Source organism: Barbus barbus (assembly GCF_936440315.1).
Source record: "Barbus barbus genome assembly, chromosome: 25".
Lineage (NCBI taxonomy): Eukaryota > Metazoa > Chordata > Actinopteri > Cypriniformes > Cyprinidae > Barbus > Barbus barbus.
Window position 1 is genome coordinate 6,765,106 of NC_136753.1, and position 12,455 is coordinate 6,777,560.

The 12,455-nt window shown below is 37.6% G+C and overlaps 2 protein-coding genes across 2 annotated transcripts in view; one reads left to right on the forward strand and one right to left on the reverse strand.

Moving 5' to 3' along the window:
• The window catches only part of LOC306845469 (pericentrin-like), a 40,116-nt gene extending 31,810 nt beyond the window's left edge, over positions 1-8,306 (reverse strand). The window contains exons 1-8 of the mRNA XM_079378302.1: positions 8,090-8,306; positions 5,504-5,677; positions 4,080-4,274; positions 3,419-3,568; positions 2,961-3,056; positions 914-2,869; positions 337-525; positions 63-158 (exon numbers count right to left, since the gene is read on the reverse strand). Coding sequence (XP_079234428.1) covers positions 63-158; positions 337-525; positions 914-2,869; positions 2,961-3,056; positions 3,419-3,568; positions 4,080-4,274; positions 5,504-5,677; positions 8,090-8,137 — 2,904 coding nt within the window. The 5' untranslated portion in view covers positions 8,138-8,306. The remainder of the gene's footprint in view (positions 1-62; positions 159-336; positions 526-913; positions 2,870-2,960; positions 3,057-3,418; positions 3,569-4,079; positions 4,275-5,503; positions 5,678-8,089) is intronic.
• Positions 8,307-8,420: 114 nt separating this feature from the next.
• Positions 8,421-12,263, forward strand: LOC306844983 (uncharacterized protein C21orf58-like). The gene is made up of 10 exons (XM_079377456.1): positions 8,421-8,633; positions 8,989-9,219; positions 9,360-9,417; positions 9,716-9,789; positions 9,971-10,165; positions 10,354-10,465; positions 11,053-11,198; positions 11,293-11,480; positions 11,884-11,930; positions 12,043-12,263. Exons 2-9 carry the CDS (start codon positions 9,163-9,165, stop codon positions 11,927-11,929), a joined length of 876 nt encoding a protein of 291 aa, XP_079233582.1. The 5' UTR covers positions 8,421-8,633; positions 8,989-9,162; the 3' UTR covers position 11,930; positions 12,043-12,263.
• Positions 12,264-12,455: the final 192 nt, after the last annotated feature.

Genomic DNA, 12,455 nt, shown 5'->3' on the forward strand with positions numbered 1-12,455 from the left:
ATCCATTTAGAGGTGTTGTCACATTGCTAGCATAAATAAAATTAGGTAATAGGTTGTTTAACCTGTTTAATCATGCTGATCTGTCTCTTCTGCTCATCTTCCAGATGAGCAGACTGCTCGGAAAGTTCACGCTCAAAACGTACATTCAAGTATTTCACCTGGAGGTAGGAAAAACATGAGATATCAACTGTTATGTACAGTATGCACAATTTCATGCAACACCTTTCAACCACTTAATTACACAACTTTTCAGTTATCTTCACTCAATGCGTCTTTTACACTTGTTATCCTTTTAAATGGACATTCTCCCATAGTCAGTCACAACCTGGTTCTCACCTCTTTCTGGTGTTTCTCTTGCAGAATTTTCTTCTCCTCCTCATGTTGCTTCTGTCTTTCTTCTAGATACTGTTTGACTACGATGAGTTCTTTCATTAAGGCACTCTCCTTCTCCATGTATTCCTCTTCTGCCTTCTCTTGTGCTTCCTTGAATTCCTTGAGCTCTGCATCCTTTGATTCAATTTGGTGCTAGAGAGGCAGATACGAGTTAGCTGGAGGACCACATTTGTGTGTCGTATACATAAAATACTCTTTTTTTTTTTGACATTCTGATAACAGAGGAAACAAATTTATGCATTCGTTCATTCTCACTATACTTTATACATTATGGACAAACTTGGCCATTCCAGGCCACTTTCCTGCAGAGATTTGATCGAACCGTGATAAAACTCACCTGCCTGTAGCCTTCTAGCAGTCTTGAAGACAATGATTAGCTGGTTGAGGTGTGTTTGATTAGGGTTGGAGCTAAACTCTGAAGGAAAGTGGCCTGGAAGGGCCGAGTTTGCCCTCCCCTGCTTTATACTATAGCTTATAAATTAAATGTGCTATATTTCAAAAGAGCAATTAAGTTTCAAACCTCAAAGTTCTTCAGTTCTGATTCAAGAACCTTCTCCATGCTCTTTGCTTGGTCCTCCATAGCTTGGAGACGTCTTTCAAGGGTAGCTTTCTCCTCTTCCATGTTGGTGAGGTTCTCTTTAAGGCACATTAGTTTAGACTCAAGGTCTGTCTTCTCTTTCTCCAAGTTCTGCAACTGTCTAACCTTCTCCACTACTTCAGCTTTGAGCTGCTGAAACTCACTATTGACTTGGTCCACCTGCAGGGTCCTTTGACCAAGCAGCACTGAAGTAGCTTGGTGTTTTACCTTTTGTTGCTCCAACTGAAGTAGAAATTCATCTCTCTGAGGTTGCAAAGATGAAAGGTCACTATTTATAGAGTCAGGAGCTGCTTTCTGTTCATGGACATCCTTCACTAGCTGCTCCTGACACTTGAGCTTTAGCACCAATTGGGTATTTTCCTCCCTTAGTTCCTTTAACATCTTCTCTACAGATAAAAAGATTGAGGTTTTATTGGAATCAGTGTTGTCAGGCATTAATCTTTCATTGTCCTGATGCTGCATCTGTTCCTGGATCTGCAGGTGACTCAGTATGTTCTTGAGGTTGTCTTCTTCATGCATTTTTTGGCTTATAACTTCCTCATACTGAATTCTTTTCTCACGTTCCATCTCCAACTCCCACTTAGCTTCCTCCAGCTCCTCCGAAGCTTTGCTCCAACGCTCCCGTGCCTCCTCAACCTCTTCAGCAGAGTGCCGAACCTCCTCTTGAAGAACTTCAAGCTGTCGTTCCCGCTCTTCTAACTGCTCTGACAGGTCTCGGCACTGCTGGATCAGAAGCTCTTTAGCCAAGTCCATAGTGCCCGAGCTCTCATTCAGCTCTTCAATGACCGAGGTTGAGTTTTGCCACTGGGCATCAATGAAGGACATTTCATCAGGTTGGGGCACTTCAGTGCCATTAACAACAGACAGTTCTGGCTCAGACTTATCACCATCCGATGTGACATTTGAAGCGTGAAAAATTACCTCACTATCTAGCTCAAACCTGGAAGTCCCAGAGGCTTCCATCAGGCTATGTTCCTCCACACTCTCTTCAATTAATGAGCATTCTTGAGGCCCTTCAGAGGCCAAGTAACGCTCCATAAGAACATCCTGGAAACCCCCTGCAAAGATGTCAAAACTATAGTGGTCTCTGACAGCATTCTCAGTGGCTGTCTCTTCGTTGTAGTGCTCTTTGGAGACTTTGTTCCAAGGTAAATCTGCACCAAAGTCTTTGGAAACATCATGATGAGAATTTTGACTTTGGGCCTGGTTTAGCAGCTCCTGGATACGACGGATCTCATCAGAGTGCTCCTTCTGCAGGTGACTAAGGGCAGCCTCATGAGCTTCGCTTAGCTGGGCTACGTTCAATTCCCTTTCCTCCTCCAGAGTCTGAAGCCTTAGATCATAATTGGAAATATCAGCTTCATATTTGGAACGCATGTGTCGTCCTGTCTCCTCCTCTTCATGAAGATGATTTTGAAGCTCCTTCACAAGGTTATCTAGTCTAGCCATTTCTTGGTTCAGTTCATCTTTCTCTACTTTATATTTCTGGGTTTCCTGAGCTTGTGTTTCATTAACAGCAGCCAGATGAGCTTCCATCAGAGTCTTCTCATTCTCCAGACTCCGTACCCTCACCTGAAATGCTTCTACTTTTTCTTGAGCTCGCTGGCTGTTCTTACGTTCTTCCTCTAGCTCAGCTCTAAGGCTTTGCATTAAAGCTTCAGAGTTTGAGTCAGGACCGTTATCCAGGAACAGGGGGCTCATAATGGAAAAATCTAAACCACCATGTTCATCAAGCCTTAGATCTTTTTGATCAGCACTTCTCTGGGTGAAGGCATGTTGAAGCTGAGAGAGGGATTTTTCCATGACACACAATTTCTGTTGCAGGTCTGTGATCTCAGTTTCTTTTTGGGCCAAGAGGCACTGTTGTTCCTTGGTCATCTATAAAAACAAAATGGAACAAATACATGTTGATAAAACAAATTTTGCTTCAAACGACAAGCTTAACTGTTAAAAAGACACATGTCCTAACCTGTTGCGACTCCTCCAATTGTACATGCAGCTGATTCTGAACAGCCAGGGTCAGATCCACACACCCTTGACTTTTGCTACGTAGATATTCTTTAGCCTGCAAGTAGTATTACATTTCATTCATTTAGACTTATTTAGTTGCAAATTGGGGACTAAGAACGAACACGTTTTGTTCATTTGACCATTAGGGAAACAAGACATTTCAGACGGTCTATATTCAGAGGATTGGGGGTGTTGTTAGCAAAGTGTCAACACCAGTCATCATTTTTCATATCTAACAGAGCCCAGCATTTTTCTAATTTGTTCTTTCCAACCCAAACATTCTCAAAAATCACAAATCTGACTATCACTACATTATTAAGTACTCCACTTACATTAAATCTGTTTTAATGAATCCGTGCCGAGGACTAGAGGCAAGATAGAGAAACTTTTCTTTTTTAATAAATGTATGACCTTTACCTGCTGTAGTTGCTGCTGTAGTGCTTGAATCTGACCAGTGAGCTGCTGTGCCTCCAGCTGCACCTGGTCTCTGCTCTGCAGCGCCACCTGCAGGTTCTTACTAAGCTGTGATATGATCTCATTCCGTTTCTCCACTGCAGCCTGTAATTGCTATGTGAACAATTTAATAATTCCAACAGTATGCTTTAAGTATCTGTAAATAACATTCACAACCACAATTATTTTTTTTAATTGGACTCTAGCCAATGAGTTACATTATATAGAATAAGCACAAACAATTTGACACCTAAAAATCTAGGCTTCCTGGAGCAAGAAATCATAATCCTTAAATCCGTGAGTGGAGTGAACAGACGGAATGAGGATACATTTAACCTCATTCATGAAATGTAATTGGTTCTCCTTTCCCTCTGCATGCATTTATAAATGTGTATATATATATATATATATATATATATATATATAAAAATATACACTAATTATTGGCAAACAAATAAATATTGCTAAAATGTTATTATTAAATGTTATCTTTGGCTAATGTGCCTGTTATGCTTCTGATCTCATGCATGGGCAGAAATGTACCAAACATGCATGAAAGCAATGGAAAAATATAACTGCAATTGTAAAATCGGTCTTGTGTGCTCCTTAAAGGGTAATGGTTTACCTTCAGTTGTTCTTTGCCACTATGTGCAACTATAATCATTTCTGCAAGTTCGTCCTCTGCCTGATCAGGCAGCTCTGACTCTGCCAGAGACCCAGAAGAGGACCTCTGTTCCTGGGAATCAGTTTCATCATCCTCTCTGCTGCACTGATGGACCTCTGGAACACTGCTGCCTGTGCCATCAGGTCTGAGTGATGCCTAAACGTTCAGACAAACATGAATATTTTCTAGTTACCATGACTACATTGCCCTTAGCGGTGTTATGCTAACTGACCTATTTTCAGATGGGGAACACAAATATACATGCAATATATTTGACATATTCTGAATTGGTGTGCACAGGCTATTTGCATGTGACATTGCAGGCTTAATGTCTAAATAACATGTTAAGAAGTTTTTCAATGTTCAGTTGAATTAATATTCTGACTCAAATGACTGGAAAAAGATGTTGTACATTAGTGATTATAGACGTTATGCCCTTTAGAAAAACGTCACATAAACAAGTATCCAAGCCCTCAAAGTCAATGAAGTGAAAGCGTAAACTGACCCACTTCTTAAAGAGACCATATCATAAATATGCGTGTGCCATATTTCAGTATATAAAGACCATTTTCTACAGCTCTAGAACCGTTATAAATAAAACCATTTTAGAGATCAGGAACCTTGATAAAAACTAAACTTATCTGGCATTTAAGAAAAAAAGCATTTATACTGCATCACTGTGATTGTTGCATCTGACTGGTGTCACAAAACTACAACTTATTTGCTCACTCATACTGTTGCACACATTATTACAATAAACTGAACATGATTACACTAAATAAAAAGTCTAAATATGCTGTTAATGAACATCCAGATACCATCCCCATCTGATAAGAGTGACGCTTCGATTAATATGTAAATATGTACTGTGCTCTTTGCTCAGTAACAAAATAAAAAACGAAAATGACAGCAGTGAGAAAACAGTGGTTAAGAAAGCATCATAGGGTTGTGGATAGGTTTACACAAGCTCAATTCACTGGCATCATGTCGATAGATGAGGTTATTAAAATTACACTGTTGTGATTTTATCATAAAGTATACTTGAGACAACAGACTATATAAATTTGCCTATAAGACTATGGTTTAAATTAATCCCTTTTCTTTGCATGATATATTGACATTACAGTAAAGAATAGCTCTTTTAACATTAATCTAAACATTGTATAAGATTTCGATACGAGGCTCTCAGACACGCATGTAAATGCCACAACTTTTTGATTTTCCTGGCAAAAATGTCTCGACTCCTTGAAATAAAAATCAATCTACAGGCTTTCATAAACAACCCAGGAAATCGTTACAAGCTGTTCCCACATTGACAAAAAAAAAAAAAAAAGTGATTAAGACAAATTCTAACATGTATAGCCCCTTTAAAATTAAAAGCTCACCTCTGAGGATTCCTTGTTGATCTCTCCATGACAATCGTCTGTCTGCGATTCCTCTAGGTGGCGCTCTTGCGCTGCCCGTTCATTCGTTTGGACAGTCTGGCCTTTCCTCTTCGGCGTCTTTTTCTGTGTGCCCGAACTTTCGCTTTTTGCCCGTTGCTGTCTAAAGTGAGCAAGCTGTGCCAGAGGTTGAGAGACAGGTAGAGGGAAACGTACATCAGGATGAGATAGCAGGTACACAGAATCAGCATCGTGCTGGGCTTTAAACACAAGCCATATCAACAGTCAAACAGATGCATCTCCTGCACGACTGACATTGCATGAATAGACCAAACAAAATAAGGCAAATACATCATCTCAAGGGTTGGTTTAGTCCATAATGTAACAACAGCAAGAAAAACAGGTTTAAAAAGCTGATTTCCAAAACGATGGGCTCTTCATCTTCTAAAAATAATCATCTTCTTCCTTTTTTGGAGAATCCCTGATTGTCAAGCATGGAAATGTGGTGAGGCTTGAAACACACACAATTCTGCAAGAGATGGTTTCTCACAGCTGCCTTAAGAAGCTTATTCCAGATTAAAAGCAAGCTCAAATGAGCCCTGCTGGACCAAATATGACAATGGCGCTTGTATGAACAAACATCAGCATAACCCCTAAGGCTGTTCAATTAGTCACATGACAGCAATCCATCAACCAAACAGAACACCATATGATTCCTGGGCAGGTCTCTGGAAACATTAAGATCACCAAATGAAATGATGTGCTCTGCAAAACCCACTGAAAACCAAATGAAAAGGGAAAAATGGAGGAGGAGCAAATACAACGTAAACCTTTCACATAAACATGCATACTGTGACCTAACATGAAGCTGCTCTCTGAACTAACTCTCTAACCCAGATCCGAGTATGAATACACCTGAAAAAGAAAAAAAAACACAAGAGCAGGCTATTCCACTGGATTACATCTGACCTGCTTTCACAAACATGCAAGGAATCAATTTGTGCTTCGCCCACTGACCGTCAAATCACATAAGATGTTGATATGAAGAGAGCCTGGGGGACCACAAGCCACAAACAGCATCTAGAAAAGTGACTTACATATAATATTCAGGCTACATCATTCAGCATCCAGTGGTCACTAAAATGGTGTGCATATCTGAATTAAATATAAACACAATGAAGATTTACTTTAAAAGAACATTTGCAACTGATGTTAGCAAAGCTGTGCTATGGGCAGATAGCTGATTGCTAACCAGTTAGAACAGGTTAATCTTTAAGATAAATTACCCTAACAACTAACAAACAACAATCCAGATGCATCACATAAACTAATGTTAAATGCTTGAATATTAATGCATTTCGTGTGGTTGAAGTTACAAGATGAAATTCAGGATTTGACAAGAATGGATCTAGAGACTCAGAGCAAGTGCATGATGTAGATGAGGATTTGTTGAAATTCCAAGAGCGACTTTATAGTTTGGTTCAAATGAGAGATAAATATATTATAGACAAATATTATATTAATAAAATTTTAAATGGAAAATATAAGCTTGATTGTGAGAAGAAAAAAACGTTGCCGAGGCAAAGAGAGGAGAGAGGACTTTTTTATAAACTAAACTTTTGTGTGGTCCACAAAAAAAACAATATAGGTTCAAAACAAAACTGGGTGAATAAACAACCACACATTTATATTTAATGAGTCCTGAAATCCAGCCTTGCAATGTTGAGGTTTCAATCGTATGGTGCCTCCTGCAGGTCTCTTTATAAATAACAGGCAGTTTTCTTCTGTGGGCTGAATATCATCATTCAACAATGAGAAAGTATTTAGTTAATGAATGCAGCCACTTATTGTGCTTTTTGCATCATTTGAAGCGTTTGTCCTTTAAAAGGAGGGAGATAAAGAAACACCTAACAAACAAAAAGATGCCACTCTCATTGCGATAAAGTGCAATTCCCGTAAAAGCTCTCTTGAGCTAAATATATACTATAGATACCTGTGAGCTGCACTGATCCTGCCTAGAGACAGAGCTGTATCAGGTTCTCCTCAGCAATAGAACTTTATTTACAGCATCATAAGCATAAAATAAGTTTTTGCCGCAAAGCCAACACACATTTACCCCAAATTTAAACTCAAATCAAACAAATACCCAAAGCTACACATTAGCAATTAAAAAAAGCTCAAACGCTCCAGCTGAAGAAGATTTTGAGAACCAGTGCAAATGAACGAGGTACACTCAGAAGACATTTGGGGTTCAAGCCTCATTTTGTCCATTATGGCTATAGCATGATATTAATAAAACACTCAGCACACTGAATTATGATAAGGTCAGGCACAGATACACTGATTAATTGAATCGGTCTGAGTAGTTCCTCATACAAACAAGTTTTATAATAAGACATTGTGCACCAAGAACAATGGAAGTGACTGTGACATCTGTAGCGGTCCGCAAAACAAGTACATCTCAAATAAAAGCAAGAAAAATAAATGTGGTAGTTGATATAATTACAGACATACAGAATAACAAAACAATATTTAAACTCACTGCTAGCCAATGTAAAGTTAACTTACTCTGCTAATATTAGCGCTTACCTTTGCTCGCCCGGCCTCTAATTTCCTCTGCCTTTCATCCTGATCCATTTCCTGGATCGAGGAATTTCATGGGAATGAAGGAAACACTCAAGGGGCGCCAGTCAGACTGGAAATGTGTTTCCTTAAACGAATTTTTCGCAATGTTTTGTGATTTTCCTAAGGAGTAACTGTCAGTGTAATTTCAACATGGCCGCGAAGTGTATTTGTCCCCGCCCTTATCGGATTGACAGTCTGCGTGAACCTATTAGAACAGAGGATGTGAACTTGCCAGCCAATGAGATTTCTTGTTGCAGAAATACCCTGCTTTTTTTCAAAACGCCCTCCTTTAAATGCATTGGGCCTGAATGACCAATTAGAAAGGGTGTGCAAGCATGACCCTTTGATTGACAACTTCTAGAGCCTATTGCGGAGCAGGATAGAGAGAAATGACATCCTACGTAGGCTCTGTATTTGTTGTGTTAGTCGTGTTTCCGATACTGGTTGTGATTGACAAATGAAAGACGCGGGTAAAAGCCCGGGTGGATAAGATTAACCAGTAAAAACGGTTAGTTGTTTTCTTCACTCATAATATAAGGCCAAATTTCATAAATTGTAAATGTTATGCCAATTTAATGTAATACACTTTGATAATATATGTATTATAAGTAAGAAATAATAAACAGATTATAAATATATAAATATAAGATGATAAATATAATCATAACCTTTTATTTGGAGTATAAAGGTATCAAAACACATAATGTTTATGTCAAATAATAATAATAAAGCTTTCCATAACCCTTCTATGATTACATTTTGAGGTTTTCCTAAAACACAAATTCAAAATATTTAATTGGAAACTATGAACAATATGTTTGTCCATTTATTATAATTATTATTATTATTATTTTTTTTTGTAGAATGCTGTGGGTGCACCATAAACAAAAGAGCCTCTGTCTGGATTTCTAATGTAACTTAGCAACTTGAGGGTTGGGCAAAGAACTCTGCAACACAGATCTGTTTTGACAACAGACACGCTTCCGCAGCAAACATGGACAATAATTAAATAAACATATCTACAAAGTGTTTTTAAAATGGCAGACCCAGTTGTGGACCAAATGACAAGGCTCAGATTGAAAATGTTGGAAAAGGTAAGTTGGTTTAATGCGATATTTCTCAGTTATACATAACTGACATGATATATTCTTTCTCTTTTGTTGACAACAGAATATCATGAGACCAAACTTGTCAATTAAAAGACGTATTATATCATCTGTTTGCTCCTTTTTAGAGACTGCAGAATGAGAGAAATGACAACATTGAAAGAGAAGGTTCAGCGTTTTCCACAAGTACAGAGACAGTAGTAATTTTTGTGAACTCCACTTTTTTTCTTTTTTGATTTTTGAGAGTAGTTTAGGTATAATATTAAATGATTGAAATTATTTGTGTTATGACTCTCTGGCTGAAATTCTGTCCTGAAAAATTTTGTCAGGCAGAATCCCAGTTTTCTATTCAGTAGTAATCCTCTCAATGGTGTATACCAAGCCTTAATAAAACCTATCATGGAATTAAAACAAAAACAGCCGAGCATGCCAAAAATGCAGAATACAACATATATGACTAATGTCTTATATTTTGATTCCACAGGAAGTTATGATGGGCAGGCAGATGCATTACACAGCGCTCTGAGACGGAAGAGAAACCTCCTACAGAGACTGAGGGTATGTTTGACAGAGATGATATTAAAATCTTCTTTGCACATAAAGAGCATCTGTTTAGCTTTTTTAAGATGATTAAACCAAAGGCAATCTTGAAGTGTCACGTAATAGTCAATAGAAATATTTTTTTATGTAAATCACAATTATTAGTGTGCATTTGAGTATGTTTATATGCATGCACCAGGAACAGCATATGATGGAGGATCTGGGAAGGCCTCACACATGGGGTGGATCTCATAGGCAATATCATTATCAACCTCTTCTTGGGCCACTCCAACCTGTACCTCCCATCCATATCCACCAAAGTGCACCTCCTGCACCTTCACCTGCTCCTCTTCCTCCTCCTGCCCCTCACCTCCCTCAAATCATTCAACACACCGTATGAAAAGTTTTCTCACTTGTAGTTATACTGGTTTAATCATACACAGAATACCTACATTTACTATTCCAGTTCAATTAAATGGCTTTATAGCTTTTCCAAAATATACAAGTACATAAACAATTTGTGTGTGCATGTGTCTGGTACAATGTTGCTGGCCCTCTAACTTATATTTCTCCTTCCACAAGGTTCCTCAACAGCCAGCCACCATTATCCAGCAGTTACCACAGCAACAGCCTCTCATAGCACAGATCCCACCTCCACAAACCTTTCCCTACAGATCAGGAAGTATTAAAGAAGGTATACATCAAAAGCAGAAAAACGTTATTGTATACTAAGACAAAAAAGCCATAAATAATAGTGACATTTAGGACATTTAAACCTGTACTTTCCAACAAAAGAGCACTTACAAGACTATAAGATTATTGTTTAACAAATACACTACTGTTCAAAGGTTTGGGTCAGAAAGATTTCATTTTTTATTTCGCAAGGACAAATAGATCAAAACTGGCACTAAAGACATTTTATAATGTTATGTAAGATTTCTATTTCAAATGCTGTTCTTCACACTTTCTGTTCATCAAAGAATCCTGAAAAATACAAGCATAATGGAAGAATCAGACTGAAGACTGGAGTAATGAATAGAAATATATATTTTTTATATATATAATTTTACATGACTGTTTTTGACTGCATCTTTAAATAAATACTATAAACTTTAATAAATAAGAATCTTCTATTAAAAACAGAAAATCTTGAACAGTAGTGTAGCTGTGTTTGAAGTTGCATGCAGTAGCTGATAAGAATGAAGTACTAAATGTTGTTTAAACTACATTTTAAGATTTATGCTAGGCCAAAAGTTCTCTACTTTATTATTCTGATGACAGACATGGTGGAGTTGATGCTAATGCAGAATGCACAGATGCACCAGATCATCATGCACAATATGATGCTGAAGGCTCTTCCGCCAATGGCCATGTACCCAGGAGGAAGCAACAGTCAAATCACACCTCTAACCTCACATTCAGGGCAGGTAACCATCTAGAGATGTTGTATTCTGATTAAACAATGTTGATATTCCAAAATATGTAGTAATAAGCTACAATGCTAAGTTTGATGTTGTTTAGGACCTTCAACATTCAATAATGAGAGGAGGGGCTGTCCATCATCACCATCACTACGGCTCCCAGGTACCACCTCTTCCTCCAATTGGCTACTCTTTTTGGCCCTCTTTGATGCCAGCAGGACAAGGTGGGACTCATCAGCCAGCAGTGCAGCCTGTGATTGGTCCTGTAAATCTGCCCCCCTTAAACACGTAAGAGTCATCAATGTAACAATACCAATAAATAAAAAATAAAAACCAACTTAAAATCATTGTTTTATTTTAATTATACATTTAAAAACGAATCAGAAATTATTTGGACCAGTTGCTTAGGTAAGTCTTGTCTCTAGTTTACAGCAGGACCTCAACTGAACTTTATTCATTTTGAAACCTAGTGTTGTTCACATATGTTGTTCAGACATACATGAGATTTTACAGTGAGATCTTACACACAGTGTACAGTACTAATGTTTTTGCCATCAAAATAAAAAATCACTACACAATTCTCTTAACTCGTGATTAGTTATGGTATTTTGTGCTACATTTCAATTCACTGGTCAGTCATTGTGAATCATACAATCATAATATTCTCATGTTAACTTGTTTTGCCTTGAAGAATGGGAATTGATGCAGTGAACTCCAGGACTCCACTTGGACTCTGAGGTAAACATACGGTAAATTTATTATCTTGTTCACTAATATTACATATTTTTCTAATATATTAGAAGTGCTCCTAATTCCATGTGTTTGTTTTTTTTTTTTAACCTTTTTCCAGAAAAATTGCCAAGGGCAGACAGATCCCTCTTCATCTTCAAAAACAAATGAAACATTGGATGTCTGACATTAATTTACAAGTTTCAATACAGTTACATCATTTTGTTATTTATAGGGATTTGTTGTGCTTTTTAATTTTGTTGTATTGACTGAAGGATTAAATATTATAATATTTAATATTAGTGATATTTTAAAAGTTTAATAAAATGTTTTTAAAAAGCCACGTATGTAGTTTTCGTGGCTGTTTTGCCATACAACAGACCCTTTTAAAATTTACATTTCATGTCTTTGCAGTGTAGGCGCTTGTCATGCTATATTTAAATAGGTAGTACATTGTATAATGCTGTCTTGCGCAACATAAAGCTTAGCTGAAGCTAAAACTGAAAATATGTAAAGTAATGCTGTTTAAAATAC

Excerpts from the sequence above, each read along its gene's own strand:
- LOC306844983 (XM_079377456.1), top strand. The coding sequence starts at position 9,163 with ATGGCAGACCCAGTTGTGGACCAAATGACAAGGCTCAGATTGAAAATG. Across the intron at positions 9,220-9,359 it reads GATTGAAAATGTTGGAAAAG|AGACTGCAGAATGAGAGAAA; the intron begins GTAAGTTGGTTT and ends GCTCCTTTTTAG. Across the intron at positions 9,418-9,715 it reads AGGTTCAGCGTTTTCCACAA|GAAGTTATGATGGGCAGGCA; the intron begins GTACAGAGACAG and ends TTGATTCCACAG.